We start from the raw sequence: 24,670 nt of genomic DNA, 5'->3' as shown, positions 1-24,670 counted from the left end.
CTGTCAGACTGGCCAGTGGAGCGGTGGAGTGACGGCGGTCACTTCGGCTCTGCCGGGGGCGCGTGTCAGGATAAAGGTGTCAGGCCACCTTTGCGTTAAATGCTCCTGCAATTTGGTCAGTCGGTGTGGCGATTTAGTCAAGGTTGCTTCTAAGCGAAGCCAAGGCCTTGGGCGAGCCGGTGATGTGTCCGCCGTAAAAAGGGGGGCCTCGGGCGAGACGGAAGTCTCTCGAGGTCGGCTGCCCTTGGCCGAGGCTAGGCTCGGGTGAAGCGTGATCGAGTCACTCGTGTGGACTGATCCCTGACTTAATCGTACCCATCAGGCCTTTGCAGCTTTATGCTGATGGGGGTTACCAGCTGAGAATTAGGCGCCTTGAGGGTACCCCTAATTATGGTCCCCGACAGTAGCCCCCGAGCCTCGAAGGGAGTGTTAGCACTCGCTTGGAGGCTTTCGTCGCACTTTTTTGCAAGGGGACCAGCCTTTCTCGGTTGCATTTTATTCCGGTGGGTGCGCGCGAGCGCACCCGCCGGGTGTAGCCCCCGAGGCCTCGGAGGAGTGGTTACACTCCTTCGAGGTCTTAATACCTTGCGTAATGCTTCGGCTGGTCTGGTCGTTCCCTCATGCGAACTGGCCGTAGCCCGGGTGCACGGTCGGGGCCCAAGCTCTCGGGCTGGTATGTTGACGCTGTCAACGGGTTGGCCGGAGCCGGTTTTTGCGAGAGCAGCCCCCGAGCCTCTGCACAGGGCGAGAGGTCGATCAGGGACAGACTCGACTTTTTACATACGCCCCTACGTCGCCTTTCCGCAAGGAGGAGGGGGGGAGTGTGCCATGTTACCCTCGATGGGCACCGAACATGGTGTCTCCGGTGAGCTGCAAGCGGGTAATCCGAGTGGACGTCCGTGCCCCGTTCGTTGGGGGTCGGCTAGGGGCCCAGAGGCACGCCCAAAAGTACCTGCGGGTGATTTGCCGGACCCGGTCCCCTGGCGACGGGGTCCGAGGGCTCGATGCCTCCCTCCGATGGGATTCCGTTACAAGATCGTTCCCGCTGGTCTCGGAAATGTCCTAGGGTACCTCGGGAGCGCAGCCCGAGCCTCGGTTATGTATCGAACGTACCCCTGGTCATCCCTCGCTCGGTGTCTGAGGCGACTGTGAACCCTTCGGGGGCCAGCCTTCGAACCCCTGATCAGTAATGGGCGCGGAGCCCGAGTAGCCTGAGGCGGCCATGGAACCCTTCGGGGGGCTGGCCTTCGAACCCCTGACCAGTAGTGGGTGTCGGGCCCACGCGATCTGAGGCGACTGTTGAACCCTTCGGAGGGCCAGCCTTCGAACCCCTGATCAGTAGGGGGGGCTCGGAGCCCGGTTCCTTCGCGGAGAAGGATCCTTTCGGGGTATCCCCCTTTCCCGGTCCCTGTTGCAAGAGATAGAGAAAGAGGAAAACGGAAAAGGATACGAAATCGAACAACGTGGCGTACCTTTTCTGACGCGGTTATTACGGCGAAGGTGAAGCGTCGCGCGCTCCTCCCGTCAGAGGCGCCGCCTGTCCCGCCGCGGAGTAAATGCGACGGGGCGTGTGGTTGGCAGGGTGGTCGTTACGCGTGCGCGAGCCGTTTGAGGAACGGCTGTACCGCTTCGCGCTTTTCGAATCCCGCGTCCGGTCCAGGCGGTGTGCTGGAAACGGTTTCGCCCTGGCCTTCATATACTTGAGAGGGGGTCCGGTGACGGTTCTTCGCTCTGCCCCCTTCTTTTCCCTTTAGGTTTTCGCAACACGGGAAACTTTAGTCGGAGGAGAGAGAAACCGCCCCCCCTGCCCCCTCGCGCCGCCATCTCCTTCATCTTGGTGATGGCGGATCGAGTGACCATAATCCCCCCGCGCGATCCGTGGCCCTTCTCCACGGTGACGGCGAGTGATCTGGAGGAGCTGGTCGGCGAAGGTTTGCTCCGCCCCCTCACCGACAAGCAGCGGCCAGAGTGGATTCCTCCCGAGGGCGGAGCTGCTCCGTCCCCACCGCCGGGGTATGTCGTGAGTTTCGTCTCCTTCCATGAGCGGGGTTTTGGTGTGCCGACGGGCCGCTTTATGCGGGCCATCCTATTCCACTACGGGGTGGAGTTGCACAACCTCTCCCCCAACTCCATCTCGCAGGCCGCTATTTTCGTAGCGTTATGCAAAGGGTACTTGGGGATCGCTCCTCATTGGGATTTGTGGACTCACCTCTTTCTCGCCGAGCCTTTTGCCTTGTCGACGGGGGAGAGGAGGATCCGTGCAGCGGTGCGGGCCGGCGGCTGCATTCTTTTGTTGAGGCAGTCGCGGGCGTTGCAGTACATTCCTGCCATTCTTGCGTCTTCGAACAAGGGGTGGCAGCGTCGGTGGTTCTACCTCCGGAATGACGGTGAGTTGCTCCCACCGTTTTCCCAGCGAGTAGTTACGGCTGCCACCGACGCCTGGCGCCATGGGACCCCGCACGAGAGGCAGAAGAATCTCGAGCCTCTTCTCCAGGCCCTGAAGGAGTTGCGGGAGGGGGGACTTACCGATGCGGGAGTGATCGCCGCTATCCACCGTCGGAGGGTGCTCCCATTGGCGGAGCGACGGCTGCCGCTCTGGGAGATGACCCCGGAAGCTGACTGGGAGGGCTCACGAATGTCCCCTGATCCTCTCCCCTTCAACGCCCTCCAATGGCGGGTGTCGGCCGCGATGGGGAAGCCGGACCCCCACGCATACTCCCAGCTTCGGATGCGCCCCGACCAGGGGTGCGTGATTTTGGTGAGTGTTCGCTCCCCCCTTCTTCGTATATCTGGTCGCTCCGGGTCCTTATGACCGGGTTCCTTTCTCCCCTCCTTTTAGGATGTGGGATGGCACAAACCCTCCCTGCCACGGGTCCCGGAGGACGCGGTGGACCGTGCAGCGCGGCGGGTCGCTGCGGAGGAGAAGAAGAAAAAGAAGGACGCGGAGAAGGCTCGGGCCCGTGAGCGGAGGCGGGCTCGGGACGCCTTGGAGAAGCGCCGTCGCCAGCAGGAGAGGGACGGACTCCCGAGGGAGCCGTCGCCGGAGACGCCCGACGACGATGACGACGATGATGATGATAATGATGATGACATGGCCGCCCGTCTCGGCCTCAGCCTCGGCCTGGGGTGTGGCCAGGAACCGTCGAGCCAGCCCCCGAGCGGGCCGACTCCGTCAGCCCCCGAAGTCGGGGCGTCGGGCTCCCGACCCGAGGCACGGGGGCGAATCGAGAGGTCACCTGACCCCTCAGCCGGAGGGGCTGAAGCAGTTCCGGAGGTCCAGGCCAAGGCGTCTGTTCCCCAGGGGCCACCGCTCGTGTCGGTGGCGCATGGGGGTGACCCTCAGGTCGTCGCGGCCGCGCCCGGGGAATCTGCCTCCCAGGCGCCCCAAACGCCGGCGAAGCGGACCTCGGCGGCTGTTTCGGGAGCCGGGATCCAAGAAGGCTCCCCCCGGGCGCGGTGGATCATGGCCCGGAGTGGGTGAGTACCTCAGAACGTCTTCGTCTTGGCTTCCCATTCGTATGTCTCGGTTGTGATCCCCCTCTTTTTTTTTATCCAGCAAGCGAAGTCATGGCCAGACCGACCTGGCACCCCGGAAGGCCCTCAAGACGGCGCCGAACTGTGTGGCCAGCGCCATTCAGCCGACCCTTTCGCGGGGTACTCCGCCATCGGGGGCTCGGGCGTCGCCAATCTCGGAGAAGCGGGCTCCCGAGGCCGGCTCTTCAGCCGAGGCGGCGATCGTGGTTGAGGAGGCGGCTGACGCCCACGCGGCCCTGAGTTCTCCTGTCGTGCCGGTCATGCCGGCGCCTGCCACCGCCGAGGTTGCCGCCGTTCCTGTCGAAGGGTGTCCAGTTGCCGCCAGCGCCGGGATGGCTGATGCATCGGCGCCCAAGACCTCAGAAGAGGTGGGCGCGGTCGCGCAATCCGTCCAGCCGGGCGACAGCCTTATCGCTGTGCGGCGGAGCCCCGAGGCCCGGCGCCCGTTGCTCCGATTCCGGACCCGCGAGGCCTCGGACCCCGTCTTCGTTCTTGATGATGAGCAGGAGGACCAGTCATGGGGTGAGCTCCGCGAGTGCGCAGAGGCAACGGTGGGGTCGCTCCGGTCGTCGCTGGAGGTTTTCTGCAGAGACGTCCCCAAAATCCTCCAGGTAGCGGTTTCGGGCATACCTTTTTTCCTTCTGTGAGCGAGATACTCGTTGTGACGCCCTGTTTCCTTTCCCCAGGATCTGACGGACCGGAGCGCCGCCAAGTCGTCGTTCATCCGCCGCGAGGTTGATGTCTGGGGCTCGCTGCGATACCTGAGGTCTTCGCTCGCCGGGGCCACCACGCGCCTTTCTCAGCAGGATGCCAAGGTGGCGGACCTCCAGCTACTCTGCGCCGACCTGAGAGCCGAGGCGGCAGCAGCGCGTGCGGAGGCGCAACAGCAGCGATCGGAGCTTGTTCAGGTCGTTGAGGAACGAAACCGACTTCAGGGCCGGGCTGCCGAGGCCGAAAGCCGAGCCGAGACCCTTGCGGCTGACTTAGCCGCGGCCCAGGTCGCGGCCTCGGAGCACCGTGCCCGAGCCGGAAGTACGTCTTGGTCCTCTCTAGTTCTTTTTCTTGTCCGTTTCCTTTGCTTGTGCTTGAGGTATTTCTCCTGGTTGCTTGCAGAGCTTGAGTCCGCCCTTGACGAGTCCGCCAAGGCGCTTGCTGAGGCGCTTGCCGGGGCCGCCGAGCAGAGGGAGGCGGACCTCGCGGCCATGTCCGAGGCCGTCTCGGACTTTTATCGTGCCCTCGGCTCCGGCGACGTCCCTTCAGGAAGCTCCCCTCAGAGCCGCCTTCGAGCCTTGGGTGGTCACGCCCGCGGTAGAGTCCGCGAAGCGCTACACCACGGCGTCAGGCGGGCCTTCGCCGTGCTCGCTTCCCACTATGTTGTGGACCTGGAGCGGGTTAGTGAGGGGTACTGTCTTCCCGACGAAGACGATGCTGCTCTAGCGGAGGTGCAGCGGCTTGACGCGGTCGCCGCGGGTCCGAGCGTGGTGCTGGCGACCACCTTTGAGGCGGAGGTCCTTCCCCCTGCGACGTCACCGGAGGCCGAGATGGACCCCACCGATGGCGGGGGTGGAGCTGAAGGCGCGGCTCCTTCCCAAGGCGGCGCCTGATTCTCGTTTGAACAGTTTTTTGTTGAATGTGCGTCTCACCGCGGCCGCTGAGGCCTGAACACTTTTGTCTTTCTTGCATGGAGTCGTACTCTCCTTTCTTTCCATCTGCATGTTCGTCCTGGCTCATCAATAATAGGGTGGCTTCTCGAGTTGGGCCATTCTTCGTGGCAGGTGATGAGTGAGGTATCCCTAACCCAGAGATACGGGAGTTCCTCGGCTCAGTCGGCCTTGCCATTTTCATGTACCCGCGTTCGCTCCTCGAGACCCTGCTTCTGACATAGCCGGGAGAACGTAGCTGGGAGAGCGCAAGAGGCCCCTTTTTTTGATTAAAAAGATCTTGACGCAGAGGGGTTCCCCCTTTTTAGCCCCCGAGGGAGGGTCGGGCTCTGCCAAGACGAGGCCGACCCTTCCTTGATGATCGAGGCGCATAGGCTGCCTGACGGATCGGGCTCCGGCCCGAATATCCAGCGAGTGCTCGGTGACATCCCTCGGTATGCCGGGCATGTCCGAGGGACTCCACGCAAAGACGTCGGCGTTTGCGCGGAGAAAGTCGACGAGCACTGCTTCCTATTTGGGGTCGAGCCCGGAACCGATCCGGATCTGCTTGGTGGTGTCGCCACTGGGGTCGAGAGGGACGGCCTTGACCGCTCCGCTGGCTCGAAGTTGCCGGCATGGCGCTTCACGTCTGGCACCTCCTTGGAGAGGTTCTCCAGGTCGACGATGAGGGCCTCGGACTCGGCGAGGGCCTCGGCGTATTCCACGCACTCCACGTCGCATTCGAACGCGTGTTTGTACGTGGGGCCGACGGTGATGACCCCGTTGGGGCCCGGCATCTTGAGCTTCAGGTAGGTGTAGTTGGGGACGGCCATGAACTTCGCGTAGCATGGCCTCCCTAGTACGGCGTGGTAGGTTCCTCGGAACCCGACCACCTCGAACGTCAGGGTCTCCCTTCGGAAGTTGGAGGGCGTCCCGAAGCAGACGGGGAGGTCGAGTCGCCCGAGGGGCTGGACGCGCTTCCCAGGGATGATCCCGTGGAAGGGCGCAGCGCCTGCTCGGACGGAGGACAGATCGACGCGCAGGAGCTTGAGGGTCTCGGCGTAGATGATGTTGAGGCAGCTGCCCCCATCCATCAGGACCTTGGTGAGCCTGACATTGCCGACAACGGGGTCGACGACGAGCGGGTATTTCCCCGGGCTCGACACATGGTCGGGGTGGTCGGCCTGGTCGAAGTTGATGGGCTTGTCGGACCAGTCTAGGTAGACTGGCGCCGCCACCTTCACCGAGCAGACCTCCCGGCGCTCTTGCTTGCGATGCCGAGCCGAGGCATTCGCCGTATGCCCTCCATAGATCATGAAGCAGTCGCGGACCTCGGGGAACTCTCCTGCTGGGTGATCTTCGTTCTTGTCGTCGTCGTGGGCCCTGCCACCCTCGGCGGGTGGCCCGGCCCTGTGGAAGTGACGCCGAAGCATAACGCACTCCTCGAGGGTGTGCTTGACGGGCCCCTGATGGTAGGGGCACGACTCCTTGAGCATCTTGTCGAAGAGGTTTGCACCTCCGGGGGGCTTCCGAGGGTTCTTGTACTCGGCGGCGGCGACAAGGTCCGCGTCAGCGGCGTCGCGTTTCGATTGCGACTTCTTCTTGCCTTTCTTCTTGGCGCCGCGCGGAGCAGACGCCTCGGGAGCTTCTTCCGATGGGCGGCCCTGGGGCTGCCTGTCCTTTCGGAAGATAGCCTCGACCGCCTCCTGGCCAGAGGCGAACTTGGTGGCGATGTCCATCAGCTCGCTCGCCCTGGTGGGGGTCTTGCGACCCAGCTTGCTCACCAGGTCGCGGCAAGTGGTGCCGGCGAGGAACGCGCCGATGACATCCGAGTCGGTGATGTTGGGCAGCTCGGTGCGCTGCTTCGAGAATCGCCGGATGTAGTCCCGGAGCGACTCCCCCGGCTGTTGCCGGCAGCTTCGAAGGTCCCAGGAATTTCCGGGGCGCACGTATGTGCCCTGGAAATTGCCAGCGAAGGCTTGGACCAAGCCGTCCCAGTTGGAGATCTGCCCCGGAGGCAGGTGCTCCAACCAGGCGCGAGCAGTGTCGGAGAGGAACAGGGGGAGGTTACGGATGATGAGGTTGTCGTCGTCCGTCCCACCCAGTTGGCAGGCAAGGCGGTAGTCCGCGAGCCACAGTTCCGGTCTCGTTTCCCCCGAGTACTTCGTGATAGTAGTCGGGGGTCAGAACCGGGTCGGGAATGGCGCCCGTCGGATGGCCCGACTGAAGGCCTGCGGACCGGGTGGTTCGGGCGAGGGACTCCGATCCTCCCCGCTGTCGTAGCGCCCCCCACGCCTGGGGTGATAGCCTCGGCGCACCCTTTCGTCGAGGTGGGCCCGACGGTCGCGCCGATGGTGCTCGTTGCCGAGGTGGCCCGGGGCCGCAGGCGCGGTGTTGCGCGTGCGCCCGGTGTAGACCGAGGCTTCCCGCATGAATCGGGAAGTCGCGGCGTGAGGTTCCGAGGGATATCCTTGCCTTCGGGAGGCAGTGCTCTCGGCCCGTCGGGCCGCAGCGCCTTCCAGGAGATTCTTGAGCTCTCCCTGGATTCGCCGACCCTCGGTGGTTGATGGCTCCGGCATCGCGCGGATGAGCATCGCTGCGGCTGCCAGGTTCTGACCAACCCCGCTGGATGCGGGCGGCGGCCTGACCCTGACATCGTTGGCGACGCGGTGCTGGAGACCTTGGGGCAGGTGACGTATTTCTCCGGCCAGGGGTTGGCCCACCCATGCCTGTCTGACGTCCCGACGGATCGGCTCAAGCGCTCCTGTTCCCTCGTTGGGCCTGGCCTGCGCCTCGCGGACTTGCTCGAGTTGTGGGTCGTAACCCCCCGCCGGAGCGGGGACCACAGCTAGCTCCCGTGGGATGTCGGCGCGAGGCACCGGCCTAGGGAGATCACCGTCCTCCGGCATGCCGAGATGGTTGCCTTCGGAGGGATCCCCTAGCTCGATGTGGAAACATTCGCGGCTTGGGCCGCAGCTCTCGTCGCCAAGGCTGCGGCTTCCGTCGGAACAGTCGGAGAGGCAGTAGTCACATGCGGTCATGAAGTCCCGCACGACACTGGGGTTGCCAAGTCCGGAGAAATCCCAACAGACGCTGGGATCGTCATCTTCCTCGGACCCAGAGGGCCCGTAGGTCGAGACGTCCGTCAGTCGGTCCCAAGGCGACCGCATACGAAACCCCAGTGGGGTTGCATTCGCCTCAATAAGAGCGCCCGCCAAAACGAGGTCGTTTGGCGGGTTGAGGTCGAGTCGAAATGACGCAAGATGGGAGTTAGTCGGTACCTTTTGGTCGACGAGGAGCGACGTAGTCACATCGGGGACTGGTTGCACCGTCATCTCAGGTACGAGGGCGACGTCCTGCAGGCTTTCCGCGAGCGCGCCGGCGTCGTCTTCTTGCTCGGGGTCAGCGTGTCGCGGGGGGACGGCGCTTGCCTCCGTCTTGAACGCGAGGTCGACGTCCGGCGTGCCTTCCGTCGGGGCGTCGGGGGCGTCGATTCGCTCGACGGCCGACGAAGCGCGGCCTCCCGCCTGGCCTTGATGGCCCCGCCTCCTCCTCCGTTGGCGGGGGAGAGAACGGAGCGAGCCCGAATGTTGCTCTTCCACCACGCGGGGAAGATGTCGTCGATTCTGCCGCCGGCGGGCGGGTTGTCGGCCGCCATTGTCGTAGTCGCGCGGCGGTGGAAGAAGTATCATGTCGTAGCTGCCGTCGAAGGACATGAACTCAAGAGTCCTGAAACGAAGCACCGTCCCGGGCCGGAGAGGTTGCTGGAGACTGCCCATCTGGAGCTTGACGGGGAGTTGTTCGTCAGCACGCAGCAGGCCCCTACCTGGCGCGCCAACTGTCGGCGTTTCGAGACAGGGGGGTCCCTAAGCCGACGAGTGAGTGTGCTGCGTGCCCCAGCCCAGATGGGTCGAGCGCGTGGGCGAGCGCGAAGGGGGGAGAGGCGAGGTGGCCGGAGTCGAGCGTGAGAGAGGTGGAAGTCCCGCGGCCTTCGTGTTCGTCCCGCGCCCAGGTCAGGTGCGCTTGCAGTAGGGGGGTTACAAGCGTCCACGCGGGTGAGGGAAGCGAGCGGCCCCAAGAGAGCGCCTGTCCCGTCCTCGGTCCCGCGCGGCCAACCTTCTCTAAGAAGGCCTTGGTCCTCCCTTTTATAGTCGTAAGGAGAGGATCCAGGTGTACAATGGGGGGTGTAGCAGAGTGCTACGTGTCTAGCGGAGAGAGAGCTAGCGCCCTAGGTACATGCCAATGTGGCAGCCGGAGAGATCTTGGCACCTTGCTGGCGTGATGTCGTGGCTGTCGGAGGTGCGTCGGAGCCTGGCGGAGGGACAACTGTTGGAGCGGTCGAGTCCCCGCTGACGTCGTCCTGCTTTCGTAAGAGAGCTGGGGGCCACCGTCGTCATAGAGTTTGTGGAGCGTCATCATTGCCCATCCGGCGGAGCTGGCCGGATGGGACGCCGGTCTTGTTCTCCGTGACCCGAGTCGATTCGGGGTAGGATGATGATGGCGCTTCCTGTTGACGTGGCGGGTCTGTGCCCTAGGCAGGGTGACGTGGGGGCTCCTCCGAAGCCGAGTCTGTCTTCTGTTGCCGAGGCCGAGCCCGAGCCATGGGGTCGGGCGAGGCGGAAGTCGTTCGGCCGAGGCCAGGGCGGAGTCCGAGCCCTGGGGTCGGGCGAGGCGGAGTTTCGTCGTCTTCCGGGTCTTAGCCCGAGTCCGAGCCCTGGGGTCGGGCGAGGCGGAGTTTCGTCGTCTTCCGGGTCTTAGCCCGAGTCCGAGCCCTGGGGTCGGGCGAGGCGGAGTTCGCCGTCTTCCGGGTCTTAGCCCGAGTCCGAGCCCTGGGGTCGGGCGGAGCGGAGTTCGCCGTCTTCCGGGTCTTAGCCCGAGTCCGAGCCCTGGGGTCGGGCGGAGCGGAGTTCGTCGTGGCGCCTTTGGCAAGGCCTGTCTGCCTGTCAGACTCACTCTGTCGAGTGGCACCGCAATCGGAGTGGCGCAGGCGGCGCTGTCCTTCTGTCAGACTGGCCAGTGGAGCGGTGGAGTGACGGCGGTCACTTCGGCTCTGCCGGGGGCGCGTGTCAGGATAAAGGTGTCAGGCCACCTTTGCGTTAAATGCTCCTGCAATTTGGTCAGTCGGTGTGGCGATTTAGTCAAGGTTGCTTCTGAGCGAAGCCAAGGCCTTGGGCGAGCCGGTGATGTGTCCGCCGTAAAAAGGGGGGCCTCGGGCGAGACGGAAGTCTCTCGAGGTCGGCTGCCCTTGGCCGAGGCTAGGCTCGGGTGAAGCGTGATCGAGTCACTCGTGTGGACTGATCCCTGACTTAATCGTACCCATCAGGCCTTTGCAGCTTTATGCTGATGGGGGTTACCAGCTGAGAATTAGGCGCCTTGAGGGTACCCCTAATTATGGTCCCCGACATGTAGCACAACCAATGTGCGAAGCCAATGGGCTACCGTAAAAATGACCTGCAAAGGAGATAAAGAAAATTTGTGTTGAAAGATTAAATCATTCTTACCTAGCTAGATAGACCAACAAATTGTTGTTGTCCCAAGCAGAGCTAGACATTTATGGTCATTTCAGAAGCCTCCTATCCAGTTCCCAAACATATTAGGGATGCAAGAAGGTCTAGAAATACCAAAAGCTAGGAAAATAAAGTCCCAAACCCTCCTCGCAAAATGGCAATAAAAAAGAAGATGTCTGATCGTCTTGTCCTTGTGACAGAAACAACACTTAAGACTATCTTTCTAGTTACGTTTCGCTAAATTATTCTTTGTCAGCATGACCTCCTTTTTAAATACCACAGGAAACATTTGATCTTTGGGAGGCCTTTAACTTCCAAATTATTGTATTGTGATTTGGGATGTTGATTTTGATCTTTGGCCTGATAGAGCGATCTAACTGAGAAATTTCGTGACTTAGATAGACCCCAAGTGAACTCATCTCCCCCGGACTAGCTACGTAAAATTAAATCTAGAATCTCAAGTGCCACTGAAACCCTTGTACTAACCATTAAGCTATATACCCTTTCGCTTCTCCTTACCTCCTGCTAGGCTTCTGATGTCCGTAACAATTTCGTATATTCGATTTCATGCATACTCAATCATCCGTATCAACCTTCTTTCTCGCCTTGTTCCGGTGAAGTCTCTCACCATGTGCGGAAACTAGCTCGCTACTTCTACTTAGCTAGCTCGCTACTTCGCTATTTCCTGCTTGGCATGCAAGGAACGTAAACTGCTCCTGTCCGTCCGTCCAGCCAGAGAGAAGTCAAAGAAAGGCTCCACCAATCCGTTCCCCGGCCCGTTCTTGGAGACGAAGGCACAGGAAAACCATTCACCAACAGTCCAACTCCAAATCCACATGGTCTCGTGTGATGTCGTGTCGTGTGATGTCTCCTAGTCAACACAGGCCGCAGCACCGGTGCTCACCCGTTTGCTAGGTTCTTGCCTAGTATGTGTTGGGTACTTGGGTGATGCAAAACCAAAGAACTCAAATATATATTCAACTGACAAATCATTTTTTGTTGAGTAAGTTAATTTAATATTAGGTGGGTACCACTCATCGCTTTGATAGTCAGCAGAGATACGTTTACACCTTACTTATCAATATTGACGGTATGATGTGGACTCCATCGTATCATCCATTGAGTCGTCCAACTCTATTTTTATAAGCTTGTCTCCGACAGATCTTGTATAAGATGGTATAAAAACAATGTTTTTCATTGTAGATAAAATTGTTTGCAGAGTGGAGTTTAGAATAGGAGAAGTGATAGGGAATATGATATGAGGGCGGCTGGAGATAAGTATTCGTAGGGTTTATGTGAGTGTTTGTGTTTGTACTATATTGAAGAAGTATTTTATAGATGATGCTAAAGCCTAGAAAAAAGTACAAAATATGACAGTGTTCAGTTGGCACTTGGCAGTAATTCATCACTACTATATCTCAATTGAATGAAAATTCGTTTCTTGTTCATCCCTCCCAAGTCCCAACAACCACTGTTCTTTCACGAGCAACATCTAGTGGTTTATCTAGATTTACACCTGCTTCATATGTCTCACACTAACCATTAGAGGTGAAAACGATCGGGATATATCTAGTTCCATTTCGCTTGGATTTTTACATCCATTCGAATTCATATTTATGGACATCTCGCGTTTTCATTTTTTCGTTTTTGACAAATGTGAAAATGAGACGGTATTGAGTGTTTTTCCGACCGTTTTCACTTTTTCCGTTTTTAGTCGGGATATCCTATTTTTATTCGTATATAATATCTCGTTTTAGATAATATGACAAACAAATCATATAATACTATGTCGCATCAAAACAAACTATTCTATAATTGATTATTTTCTTTGATAGCCATATGTATATTATAACATATTGTTTACATATGCCTAGATGAGATATTTCAATTGATCGTAATATTATTTTATTTTTGTACTCTCTACGGCATTGTTTCCCTTTTTATGTCTGATTCCGATCCAACTATCGATTTGTTCTGTTCGGTTTGGTTCGTTTTTGTCATCCCGCTAGTCCCATTTCTGATGGTTCATTTTTTTTATCCAGATTCCAAAATAAATTGTGAAAACGAAAATGAGACAGAGGTTTTCCCGACCGATTCCGTCCGTTTTTTCCTACTAACCATTCTATTTTGTAAATCCATCCCGATCTTGTTTTTCTTGCAGTCTTCCGAACAGTGACCCAATCACATCTCATCTCCTTTGACCAGTTCGATATCACATGATTATATAATCCAGTTTATTTTATATAGATTATAATTTTGTAATTCAGTTTATATAATTCTATTAGAGATGTTTGTTTGCACAAATTTGCGAAAACAAGGTTGACTTGTCCTTTATGGTTTGGGTTGATGATGAGTGATTGTGAACGGGTAGCGTCTCGAGTCGAGTCATGGACTGACCGGAGCGTGAGATTATGTATATGCAACCATGTCGGTCAGCTTGTGGTGTGCAGGTGTGGAGCACAGGGACAATGGTAGACGATTGAGTTGAAGGTTATGCGGACTCGTGCTGATGGACCGAGAGCGATGAAAGACGAGTATTAGGTCTTGGTTGACGTACCAGAGCAGCCAAGCGTGGTGGCTGACATGTGGGACATGCACTCGTGTGAGGGCGTGGCGGAGTAGGCTGTGTTGTGGGCATGGTCAAGTACTGGCAGGACACGTGTCCAGGACATGGGGGACGCGCACGCGGTGCGATACTCAGCGGCGGTGTTTCCAGAGGGAACTAGTGGCAGCACGTGGAGTCACAACGAAGGGTGCGTCAATGTGAAGCAACTTTGTGTGGAGCGCATGGCCGTCAAATCAAAAACCTAGGAGTTGGTCTATTTTTCCCCTGGTGGAGCGGATAGAATCTATGTAAATAGGGGTAGTTTAGAAAATAGAAATAACCCTCTTTAAATAGAGAGAGACTGGTTAGTTCAGCACCTCTTTGGCTTAGTTTCATTTGGCTCTTGTTTTAGAACTCCTAGTTTTCCTCTCTAGGTTTTCACCAGTTTTAGTAGGGAGATCTGCATCGATTTTGTTCTGTCGACGGTGTCTTGTAATATGCAACAATTAATTCGAGGTAGGGTCGCCGGTTCGGCCCACATGTTTTGGTTGACTTCAATCTCAATTTGTTCCTTTCTGAATTTTTGAAGTCTTGTGTTCTTAAGTTCTTCCCTTCTCTTCTCTTTAGGATTTGTGGAGAACCTTCGAGTTCTTGTGTTGTGGATGGTGTTGGCATTTGTTGGTGGGTCAGATATACTCCTAGAATCACCTCTTGCCCTGTTGGTGCAGTTTGTGGTTGTGATCTTAGTTGATCTCGTTTTGAGTTCGTTCTAGAAAAGCACAACAAAACTCCAATTATGCTCGTATTTTCAGATCTACGGTTGATTCACAAGTTTGATTGAGCTCAAAATTTGTGGAGACCTTAGAAACTTATTTGTCTAGCTGTGTGAAAATTTTAATTTCAATCGGAGTTCATTTGGTTATTACTATGTTGCATCGAAACTTGTGATCGTCCAACCCTTTGCCGAACCAGTCCAACCGCCCACCTCGCTGAGATACTTTGTGGACATGATCTTATGTTTGTTAGTGTTGTTAATACTTTGTGAGATAACTTGGTCTGAACTTATTGACGTTGGTAATACTTTGTGAGATACTCGAGACTTATGTTTGTGAGTGTTAGAGACTTATGTTTTTATCTGAACTTATTTGATGTGGTGATATTTGTAAGATGTGTGGTGTGTATGATGTATGTGATGATTCTGTGATATATCTTTTGTTTGTTTGAATGAAATAATAAAAAACAAATAAAAATGGGTATTCTAGGCACTTTGCCGAGTGCTATGACCATAGCACTCGGCAAAGAAGATACACCCGGGAACCGGTAAAGCTTCTTTGTCGAGTATTATGTCCGTGGTACTCAGCAAAGAAGTCACATTTGCCGAGTGCCTCGTAATGCACTCGGCAAAGAGACTGTCAAAGGGGCCCACTGGTGCTCCCATTAGCAAGAGCTAGTCTAGCTGGTACTCGACAAAGAGACTGTCAAAGGGGCCCACTGGTGCTCCCGTTGCCGAGAGTTAGCCCAGCTGGCACTCGACAAAGGCTCTGTCACCGTCACCTGACGCCGTGGCGACGACTTTTCTTTACCGAGTACCAGGTGACACTCGACAAGACTTTGTCGAGTGCCCGACAAAAAAATACTCGGCAAAGAAGTCGTTGCCGATGTACAATTCGTCGAGAGTCACACTCAGCAAAAACTTCGCCGAGTGTTTTCAATCTTTATCGAGTGACTGGAGCACTCGGCAAATCAGTTGTGTCCGGTAGTGAGCTTTTCGTACTCCTTTAGACTTTGTTTGTGTATTGTAATATTCACTTAAGTATAAATTAGTTTAATTTATCCATCAATCCGCCTCAATACATATGAATTGAGGTTGATACTGTCTTAATATTTACTAGCTTGTACCCCAAGTCGCGCCAGGTCGGTAAACGGTAAACCACGACCTGAAAGGCTGCAGGGCTGCAGCGCCTCGGTGGCTTGTGGAAAAAAGAGGGGGTCCAGTCTTTACTATAGATGGCCAAAAAGCACGAGGCCCGTGAGCCCGGCACGAAGCCCGCTTTTTGGGCCCGGTCCGAACCCGGCACGGTAGAATAAGCGGGCGGGCTTGGACAGGAAACTAGGCACGGCGGGCTAGCCCGACACGGCCCGTTTACCTCTAAGCCCGTTAAGCCCGGTTTTTTTACACTAAAACGTGCTTACCGGCCCGTTTAGCCCGCTTTTCGGCCCGTTTTTTTCGTGCTAAACGGGCCGGCCCGGCCCGTTTAGGCCCGCTGCGGGCCAGGCTTGGACAGAAACTTGAGCACGCTGGCACAGCAGGCCCGGCCCGATTTTTTGCCGGGCTTCACCGGGCCCGGGCCGGGCCGGGCCGGGCGGCCCGTTTGGCCATCTCTAGTCTTTACTATATTCCGAAGTGAGAACAACGCATTCCTACAACAAGAGTACAAACCGCACCTTGCGTTGTGGAACTGACTGATACTGATGCTTCTCGCATTGCAAACCGCGCATGCTCTGTTGCCTGACCTGTTCTTTTTCCCCTCCGTCGCTATCTACCCGTGAATCGTGATCAATGATCGTTCCGCGTGGCTTCCGGGCTCTAATCACCGGCGACAAGTCGAGAGCGCCTGCACCGTCGCACCAAAACTAATGCGCATATATAGCACCCCCACCCCACTAGGCCGTTCATTGTCTGTAGCAGTCCACAAGCGCGCGCAGATTCCAGCACGCGCGCGCCAGCAAGCTCCACCACCACCAGTCCACCGCCACCATGGACGCGACGGCTAGCAGAGCCGGCGGCGGCGACCTGAACGGCAAAGAAAATGAGGAGGACAAGAAGGGCGCAGCGCCGGCCAAGAAGGTGTCGCTGCTCGGCATGTTCAGGTACGCCGACCGCCTGGACCTGCTGCTCATAGCGGTGGGCACGGTGGGGGCCCTGACCAACGGCGTGGCGGACCCCCTCATGACCGTCCTCTTCGGCAACGCCATCGACTCCTTCGGCGACAGCACCTCGCAGGACATCGTCCGCAGCGTGAGAAAGGTGAGTGCACCCGTCACCCGAGCGACGATGACAGACAGGGAGCCATCGCGCTTCAGCATCATCGTCAACAACCAGATTTTAATCTTAGAAACACCATCGACGGAACGGAACAGCTAGTTTTAACAGTAGCTCTTCTTTCCTCCAGGTCGTTATGAATTTCGTATACTTGGGCATCGGAACGGCTGTTGTCTCATTTCTTCGTAAGTTTGGATTTCACACTCTCTTCCTCCGCCTAGCTATTTCCTTGTTAGATTAGAATCTACGTACTTTCTGCTTGTACAGCTGATGAACTAAAAAAAGGCTCAGCTCTTCACTTGTCCTCCCAGAGGTGTCGTGTTGGACGACGGCAGGAGAACGGCAGTCGGCTCGTATCCGTTCTTTGTACCTTAACGCGGTCTTGAGGCAAGACATTGCCTACTTCGACACAGAGTTGACAACAGGCCAAGCGGTTTCCAGGATGTCCAGCGATACCCTCGTGATTCAGGATGCTCTTGGCGAGAAGGTGACTGTATTGTTTTGTTTTCATGCGCTCTGCGTCAAGTCTAGTCTCACTTTCACCCTGTGCTTCTGGTGCTGAAAAAAAAGCTCATGAATCTAACTACTACCTTATCATTCATTCATTTACAGGCGGGAAAGCTTATACAGCTCTCGTCGACCTTTTTCAGTGGTTTTATAATAGCGTTCACAAGAGGCTGGCTCCTCACCCTCGTCATGCTAACATCGCTACCGCTAATCGCAGTCGCCGGCATAGTTTCTTCTCACTTCCTAACAAACATTTCTAGCAAGAAGCTGGCATCTTACGGAGATGCTGGGGACACCGTTGAACAGACCATCGGAGCTATAAGAACGGTGAGTTCAAACTATGCCGACTATTTCAACGTCTATGGACTAATTACATCGCAAGATAACGAGTTAGTATGCTGTCCTGTTTCCAATACGCAGGTAGTTTCCTTTAACGGAGAGAACAAGGCCATTGCAGCGTACAAGAGCTTGATAAAGAAGGCCTACAGGACTGACGTTTTGGAAGGCCTGATCAACGGTTTCGGCATGGGATCTGTCTTCTGCATCCTGTTCTCTAGCTATGGCCTAGCGTTCTGGTACGGCGGGAAGCTAGTCGTTGACAAAGGATACACTGGTGGGAAGATCATCACGGTTCTGTTCGCTGTGTTGACTGGTGCAATGTGAGTTTTCTGAGAGAGAGAGAGAAAAACATTTGAAACATGGAAATTGCACAGCTTAAAGCACTCTGTGCTCGTGAAGCTCTACATAATTCTATCTCTGCACAATTCTGATGTTATGTTATAATTCAATTCTTCGCAACAGGTCTTTAGGCGGCGCAACGCCCTCCGTGTCTTCAATCGCTCAGGGTCAATCTGCGGCGTACAGACTGTTCGAAACGATTGGGAGGAAGCCGGAGATAGATTCGGGTGACACCAGCGGTGTGGTTTTAGAAGACATCAAGGGTGACGTTGAGCTGAAAGACGTTCGCTTTCGCTACCCTGCGAGGCCGGAGCAGCTGATACTAGACGGGTTGACGTTGCGAGTAGGCAGTGGGACAACAATGGCCATGGTCGGAGAGAGTGGGAGTGGCAAGTCGACCGTCATCAGCCTTGTTGAGCGGTTCTACGATCCACATGGTGGTGAGGTTCTGATAGATGGCGTCAACATCAAGAACCTAAGGCTTAGTTGGATCAGAGAGAAGATCAGCCTGGTCAGTCAGGAACCACTGCTCTTCATGACCTCCATTAAAGACAACATAATGTATGGTAAGGGAGACGCGACAGTAGAAGAGGTCAGGAGGGCAGCCGAGCTTGCAAACGCAGCGAACTTCATCGACAAGTTGCCGGATGTATGGAAGAATCTCCCCCTCTTTTAAAAAAAATATATATTTCCAATAATTTCTTGGCAACTTATGCTAATGAGCAACTGAAAACATTTTTTTTCTTGACTGACAAACCACAGGGCTATGATACTATGGTTGGGCAGCGTGGCACGCAGCTCTCTGGAGGACAGAAGCAAAGGATCGCGATTGCAAGAGCCATCCTTAAAGACCCCAAGATACTCCTGCTCGACGAAGCGACGAGCGCGTTGGACGTGGAGTCTGAGCGGGTAGTTCAGGAGGCGCTGAACAGGATAATGGTGGAAAGGACCACGCTTGTCGTTGCCCATCGCCTGAGCACCGTAAGGAACGTTGACTGCATCACAGTACTCCGTCAAGGGAAAATAGTTGAACAAGGTGTGTGTGGAATCTCTTATATTTTTCTTGCTTCTGGAATACTTACTTCCCCTTGTCAACAAGCTGCCGTGATCCAATTCGCCTCACAAGCATAAATCTTTACACACACAGGCCCTCACGACGTATTGGTGAAGGATCCCAACGGGGCATACTCTCAGCTCATCAGGCTACAAGAAACGCGTGCTGACGAAAGGCGCAAGACAGCAGACTCTGGGTCTGGGGTCCCAGATCACTCCAGATCAAAGAGCACCAGCCTGTCGCAGTCGCTCGCCAGGCGGTCACTACTGAACAAAGACTCCTTCGGTAGCAGCAGCAGCAACAGATACTCCTTCAAGAACCCCCTAGGATTAGCGGTCGATTTACACGAGGACAGGAGTACCATAGGCGGGGAGAAAACGGAGGAGCTCTCCGACGTTGTGGTGGTACCAAAGAAAGCACCCATCGGACGGCTCTTGAAGCTCAGCGTGCCAGAAGCGCCGGTCCTTCTGCTAGGCTCCGTGGCAGCGTCGGTGCATGGCGTCGTCTTCCCGCTGTTTGGTTTGCTCATGTCGGGCATCATAAAATCGTTTTTCGAGCCGCCGGATAAGCTGCGAGAGGACAGCAGCTTCTGGGCGCTGATAGCCGTCGCTCTGGGCGTCACGTGCTTGGTCGTGGTCCCAGCGCAGTACTTCCTGTTCGCGGTCGCCGGGGGCAAGCTGATCGAGCGCATCCGTGCCCTGTCGTTCCAGAGCATCGTGCGCCAGGAGATCTCTTGGTTCGACAACGCCTCCAATTCCAGGTAGGACTAGTAGGATAAAGATTTGTTATTTGTTCATTTTCCAATGCATATATATATATATATATATATATATATATATATATATTTGTTTATCGTTCGTTTGCATGCAGTGGAGCGCTTGGTACGAGGCTCTCGGTCGACGCGCTAAACGTCCGGCGCCTAGCAGGAGACAACCTGGCCCTTATAATGCAGTCCATAGCTACACTGGTAACTGGGTTTGCCATAGCTTTCGCGGCAGACTGGAGACTTGCCCTGATCATCACGTGCGTGATTCCTCTGGTGGGTGCGCAGGGTTACGCCCAGGTGAAGTTCTTGAAGGGATTCAGCGAAGATGCTAAGGTGACGCATAATAATAGCAGCTGCAAAATATTTGCTATGATCCCTGAGCTGCCTATCATGATGGCGTGGCTTCACTTCACTAATCACTACGCAGGAGATGTACGAGGATGCAAGCCAAGTGGCGACTGATGCTGTCGGCAGTATCAGAACCGTGGCGTCGTTCTGCGCAGAGAAAAGAGTGGTCGCAGCGTACAGCGACAAGTGTGAGGCTCTGAGGAAGCAGGGCATCCGAAGCGGAGTCGTCGGAGGGCTTGGTTACGGCTTCTCGTTCTTGATGTTGTTCTTCACGTATGGCCTTTGCTTCTACGTCGGTGCGCAGTTTGTGCGCCAGGGGAAAACTACCTTTCCAGATGTTTTCAAGGTAAGATAACCAATAAAACATTCACCTTGTAAATTATTCACTTGCTGATGGCATGTTCAAATGTACTAGAGCTCTAAAGTTATTTAGAGAAATTAAAACGATCCAACTAACGGTTAGTTCTGATGTTTTCCCATTCATTGAAACTAGGCCTGACTGTCCGTATGTTTTTCCAGGTTTTCTTCGCGTTAGTTCTGGCAGCTATTGGAGTCTCGCAAGCGAGTGCGCTGGCTTCTGATGCGACCAAAGCAAGGGACTCTGCTATTTCCATCTTCAGCGTTCTGGACAGGGAGTCCAAAATTGACTCGAGCAGCGGCGACGGGATGACGCTGGAGGTTGTCAGTGGCAACATCGATTTCAGCAACGTCAGCTTCAAGTACCCACTGCGTCCTGACGTCCAGATATTCAGCGACTTCACCTTGCGCATTCCATCTGGAAAGGTACAGTTAGCCCCTGCAGCCATTTACCATCTTGTGGAATGGAAATGATTGGACGCAATGTTTCCCTTCTTTTTTCTTCTTTTTGTCTGCAGACAGTGGCGCTTGTCGGAGAGAGTGGCAGCGGCAAGTCGACGATAATCGCTTTGCTGGAGCGTTTCTACGACCCAGATTCCGGTAGAATATCCCTGGACGGCGTTGAGATCAAGAGCCTAAGAGTGAGCTGGCTAAGGGACCAGATGGGGCTGGTAGGGCAGGAGCCGGTGCTGTTCAACGACACGATCCGCGCCAACATAACGTACGGGAAGCACGGCGGCGCCACAGAGGAAGAGGTGGTGGCGGTAGCCAAGGCGGCCAACGCGCACGAGTTCATATCGGGCCTGCCCCAAGGGTACGACACCATGGTGGGCGAGAAAGGGATCCAGCTGTCCGGCGGGCAGAAACAGCGGGTGGCGATCGCCAGGGCCATAGTGAAGGACCCGAGGATACTGCTCCTCGACGAGGCGACCAGCGCCCTCGACGCCGAGTCGGAGCGCGTCGTCCAGGACGCGCTGGACCGCGTCATGGTCAGCCGGACCACCCTCGTGGTGGCGCACCGCCTCTCCACGATCAAGGGGGCCGACGTGATTGCTGTGCTCAGGGAAGGCAAGATTGTGGAGAGAGGAAGGCATGAAGCCCTCATGCGCATCAGCGGCGGAGCCTATGCTTCCCTTGTTGAGCTCCGCTCCAAGACTGAATAGCACTGGTGTATCTTTATAGAGTACAGTTTGTGCATTTATTTATACAAGTATACTGTTTTTCCGCAACCCAATTGTTCGTAACTTTTACAAGTTGAAATGAAAATTACGCGGTAGGTGAAGGGACCGTATTCAAATGCGTCACGAATAAACCATAAAAATATAAAATCGATTTTATATGAGGGGGCTGTTAATTTTATACGAGCCTGGATTGGTGCGGGTTTGCTGAGAATGGGTTCTAACCCACACCCCCACACTTACATGTAAGTGAGTAACTTTTAAGCTATGGTACATACGTAAATCTTCTTAAATATTCAATACAGCTTAATCGATTCTCAAACTAAGTCATTCCCAACCAAACATGGTAAATTTAAAAAAAAAAGATATGGAAAAAGTAAGACCGACTAGATTACTAGCCATATAAAACCGTTACAAGACCTAGAGTTTTCAGTTCCTATTGTTGAAGAACAAAGGATGGCAGTGATCTCATCCAGAGATAACAAGATGACTCTACAAGATTAGCAGTTACTAATCACCCTCTAGTCGTAATTAGCCATAATGTAAACGTGATCAAAGCCGAACGGATGCACTGGCGCGATGTCGTCCGTTTAGTATGTATATATTTATGTATTGTTAAAGGTTCTTTTTAGAGGAATATACTGGCTCTGATTTTGGGCTCAACTCCAAAAAAGTGAAGCTGATGATGTCTTGTTGAAGAATGCTTGTCGCCAGTTAGAGACGAGTTATTTGGAGCTGAGGTATCCCGAACGGCGGGCTTCGGAAGTTTGGTACCCCCAACCTTGCAATTGGAATCTTAGTATTATAATAGCCTTCCGTTTGAAAATTTGTCATCGTGGGCACTTTTATCCATCGCCGGCTGCTGTTACGTTGAAGATTTGGATTTCCCGTTCGTCAAAACGGATCGGGCTTCCTCTATTCTTCAGAACGGATCGCGAGCTCGCTCCTTTCTTCCTCTCCCTCTCTGTCTGGCTCCCCGACTGCTCCCAGCGCTCATCGAGCTCGCCAGTCTGCGGTGCTCCTCGTCGAGCTCGCGAGTCTCCTACCCGACGGTCTTGGTCCCTCTGCCCGGCGCTCCAGGTGAGTAGCAGCTCTCTCTTTCTCTGGCGCCCCTTTCTCAAGTGCTCTTCTGAAAACTACATTCTGAAAAGTTTCATCTAAAAATTACATTCTGAAAAGTTTCGTCCTCCTGTTCGCCGGCTGCTGTTACGTCCTCCTGTTCTCCAGTTTCATCTAAAAATTACATTCTGAAAAGTTTCAGTTCAGTTCAGTTTTTAGTCTCTGTTTTTAGGATTTAAGTTAAGTTTCAGTCTCAGTTCAGTTTTCAGTTTCTGTGTTCAGGTGTTTTCAGTTCATTAGCAGTTTCAGTTAAGTTCACCTTTCTCCTGGCGCCCCTTGAGCAGCTCGTCGTAGGATCCTTCGCTGCGGCCATGGATAAATCACCAAGATCAATTCGTATCGGATCTGGACCTGCTAGGGCCGACACACGCAAAGATGTCGCAGAAGCTGCAGATGGGATTAGGCGCACATGCATCGTCGACACGAGCAAAATTGATTATGGCACTAGTAGATTACGTCCGCGCCATCGATTATGTAGCACACATGATCCGGTATGTTTTTACTGTAACTAACATAATGTCTTATTATGGTAACAGTCAATACTATAATGTGATATTAAATGTCATTATTCATTTGGTTGTAGGCGCAGAGATATAATCGAGTTTGGGATGGTCTTTTAGACGCCATTAGACAGATGCAGTTATCTGCCGATGAGTTGAGGAAGTTGAGCCGCCGCAATCATGTGCCTGAGTATTATGATATGGTGCACAAGAATTGCTTGATTAATGCCATGAGTGATGTTAGTGAAATTGCAAAAGGTCTAGACACTATGAGCAGGAATTTGGAGGAAGTTCTTATTGGTCCGCAACCTCTAATTGAGGATTACGAAGCCCTTGGAATGTACGATGATTTCAAATCTGATGTTCATTGTGATTGTTATGAGCAGTGTGGTTCGGATGAAGACAACTCTTCTTTTGACTCGGATGAGATCAATGATCGCCGTTTATCACATATGAATGAGCCTATCTGACCTATTTGTCTGTGAGAGAGTTGCCTATTGGACAATAGCCATGTTTTAATTTGATGTAGTATTCTATTGGCAATGTATTTTGTGAGACTTGTAGTTCATGATGTATTTTTAGTTCAACTTGGTTTCGGCCATAATGTATCTTGAACTTATACACTTATATTGTATGAAGCTTTTGTTCAGATCTTGTTTTTAAAATCAATTTTGTGGAATTTGTTGTTCGTTCCTCTACAAAAATGAATACTGGATACTGGAGATGGGTAACTAACCTGGCATTCTGGGTCACCAAATCTTACATTGTACTGAATAAGCCTAGGCAGCCCAGACTTCTTCTCGATCATAAGCCCAGCATATAATACACCAACAAACTTGCAACCTTCGGTTGACATTCCTTTAACAGTAGGGATAATTATACTTTCCATTACAGTGCGTTTGAGCTAACTGAAAATGCTAACTGAAAATATGGCTGAACTGAAATTCTTCTATTAACAAACTCTTGCCACGCCAAGCAAGAAAATAAAAACAAAACTGGCAAGATTTAGATGCAGATTAACTTAAACAGAAATGGCTACAGTGCAATTTAATGTATATCAGTCATAATTTTGCTTCCAGAGGGTATAAGCTTAGCAAGAAGGTCCATTTTTTCATTAATAAAAAGAATGAAGAAAAGCTGACAAAGTTGAGCCCGTAGTTAAGAACATACTTATCTTGCTTTGCATGCTCACGAGGCTCCCAAAACAGATACTCTTCCGAATTAGGAGTGGAGTGACTGGAAACATGAGAAGTCATTTTGAGGAGTTCGTTACCCCTCGATGGAGGTGATTCAGAACCTTGCCAGGATGAATTGTTCCCATGAATATGCTGGTCCATAGGCCCTTTTGCATGGGATGATGCTGGTACTAGTTGCTGAAGATTAGCTGATTCCTGTTCTTCTTCCACCTGAATATTTCTCAGAGAACATGGTCCACCTGAATTGTTCCCATGATATATTGTCATTTTTTTTATCACACATAGGTCTAGCCTGATCTCCAAACTGTTGCCCGATGATAACCAGTGAACCAGCAGAACCGAATGATAACCAGTGAACCAGCAGAACCGAATGAGCCTTCAACCAACATAGAAAATCTGTTCAGTCATGACTGAACTGAAAATGCTAACTGAAAATATGGCAAATAATGGCAGCTAACTGAACTGGTTAACTGAACTGAACTGAAAATGCTAACTGAACTGGCTAACTGAAAATGCTAACTGAAAATATGGCAAATAATGGCAGCTAACAGATCTACTGTCTTTTGATTCTACTGTCTTTTGATCCATGCAATTTAGTAGCACCTGAATATGTGACATGGAACTGGCCAGTTTCTGAAAACTGCAGATAAGCAACTGAAGGCGTTGTTGGAGCTGCCAGAAACAGCAACAACTGCCAT

The 24,670-nt window shown here is 53.8% G+C and overlaps 2 protein-coding genes across 4 annotated transcripts; both read left to right on the top strand.

Annotated features, from left to right (window-relative positions):
• Positions 1 to 15,691: 15,691 nt before the first annotated feature.
• On the top strand, positions 15,692 to 21,318 carry LOC103636202 (ABC transporter B family member 4). 3 transcript variants are annotated; one of them, XM_008658554.4, is made up of 13 exons: positions 15,743 to 16,254; positions 16,400 to 16,454; positions 16,581 to 16,756; positions 16,882 to 17,103; positions 17,197 to 17,435; positions 17,578 to 18,103; positions 18,217 to 18,490; positions 18,602 to 19,268; positions 19,379 to 19,475; positions 19,560 to 19,607; positions 19,702 to 19,968; positions 20,142 to 20,405; positions 20,498 to 21,318. In XM_008658554.4, the coding sequence occupies exons 1-13, from the start codon at positions 15,985 to 15,987 to the stop codon at positions 21,140 to 21,142; spliced, it is 3,750 nt and encodes a 1,249-aa protein (XP_008656776.1). In that variant the 5' UTR covers positions 15,743 to 15,984; the 3' UTR covers positions 21,143 to 21,318. The 3 variants fall into 3 exon arrangements, with proteins under 3 accessions (XP_008656775.1, XP_008656776.1, XP_035817762.1); XM_008658553.4 differs by having other exon boundaries at positions 15,692 to 16,254; positions 19,379 to 19,607; XM_035961869.1 differs by having other exon boundaries at positions 16,070 to 16,254; positions 16,561 to 16,756; positions 19,379 to 19,607.
• Positions 21,319 to 21,984: 666 nt separating this feature from the next.
• On the top strand, positions 21,985 to 23,408 carry LOC103636201 (uncharacterized). The gene is made up of 3 exons (XM_020542459.3): positions 21,985 to 22,237; positions 22,561 to 22,767; positions 22,860 to 23,408. The coding sequence occupies exons 2-3, from the start codon at positions 22,588 to 22,590 to the stop codon at positions 23,244 to 23,246; spliced, it is 567 nt and encodes a 188-aa protein (XP_020398048.1). The 5' UTR covers positions 21,985 to 22,237; positions 22,561 to 22,587; the 3' UTR covers positions 23,247 to 23,408.
• Positions 23,409 to 24,670: the final 1,262 nt, after the last annotated feature.

The sequence above is a fragment of the Zea mays genome, chromosome 8 (genome assembly GCF_902167145.1).
Source record: "Zea mays cultivar B73 chromosome 8, Zm-B73-REFERENCE-NAM-5.0, whole genome shotgun sequence".
Taxonomy (NCBI): domain Eukaryota; kingdom Viridiplantae; phylum Streptophyta; class Magnoliopsida; order Poales; family Poaceae; genus Zea; species Zea mays.
This window is presented reverse-complemented; position numbering and strand designations above follow the sequence as displayed.

Bases quoted from the DNA above. Each gene is read 5' to 3' on its own strand.
- LOC103636201 (XM_020542459.3), top strand. From the start codon at position 22,588: ATGGATAAATCACCAAGATCAATTCGTATCGGATCTGGACCTGCTAGG. The intron at 22,768-22,859 runs GTATGTTTTTAC...ATTTGGTTGTAG, and splicing joins TATGTAGCACACATGATCCG to GCGCAGAGATATAATCGAGT.
- LOC103636202 (XM_008658553.4), top strand. From the start codon at position 15,985: ATGGACGCGACGGCTAGCAGAGCCGGCGGCGGCGACCTGAACGGCAAA. The intron at 17,104-17,196 runs GTGAGTTCAAAC...TCCAATACGCAG, and splicing joins CCATCGGAGCTATAAGAACG to GTAGTTTCCTTTAACGGAGA. The intron at 20,406-20,497 runs GTACAGTTAGCC...TTTTGTCTGCAG, and splicing joins TGCGCATTCCATCTGGAAAG to ACAGTGGCGCTTGTCGGAGA.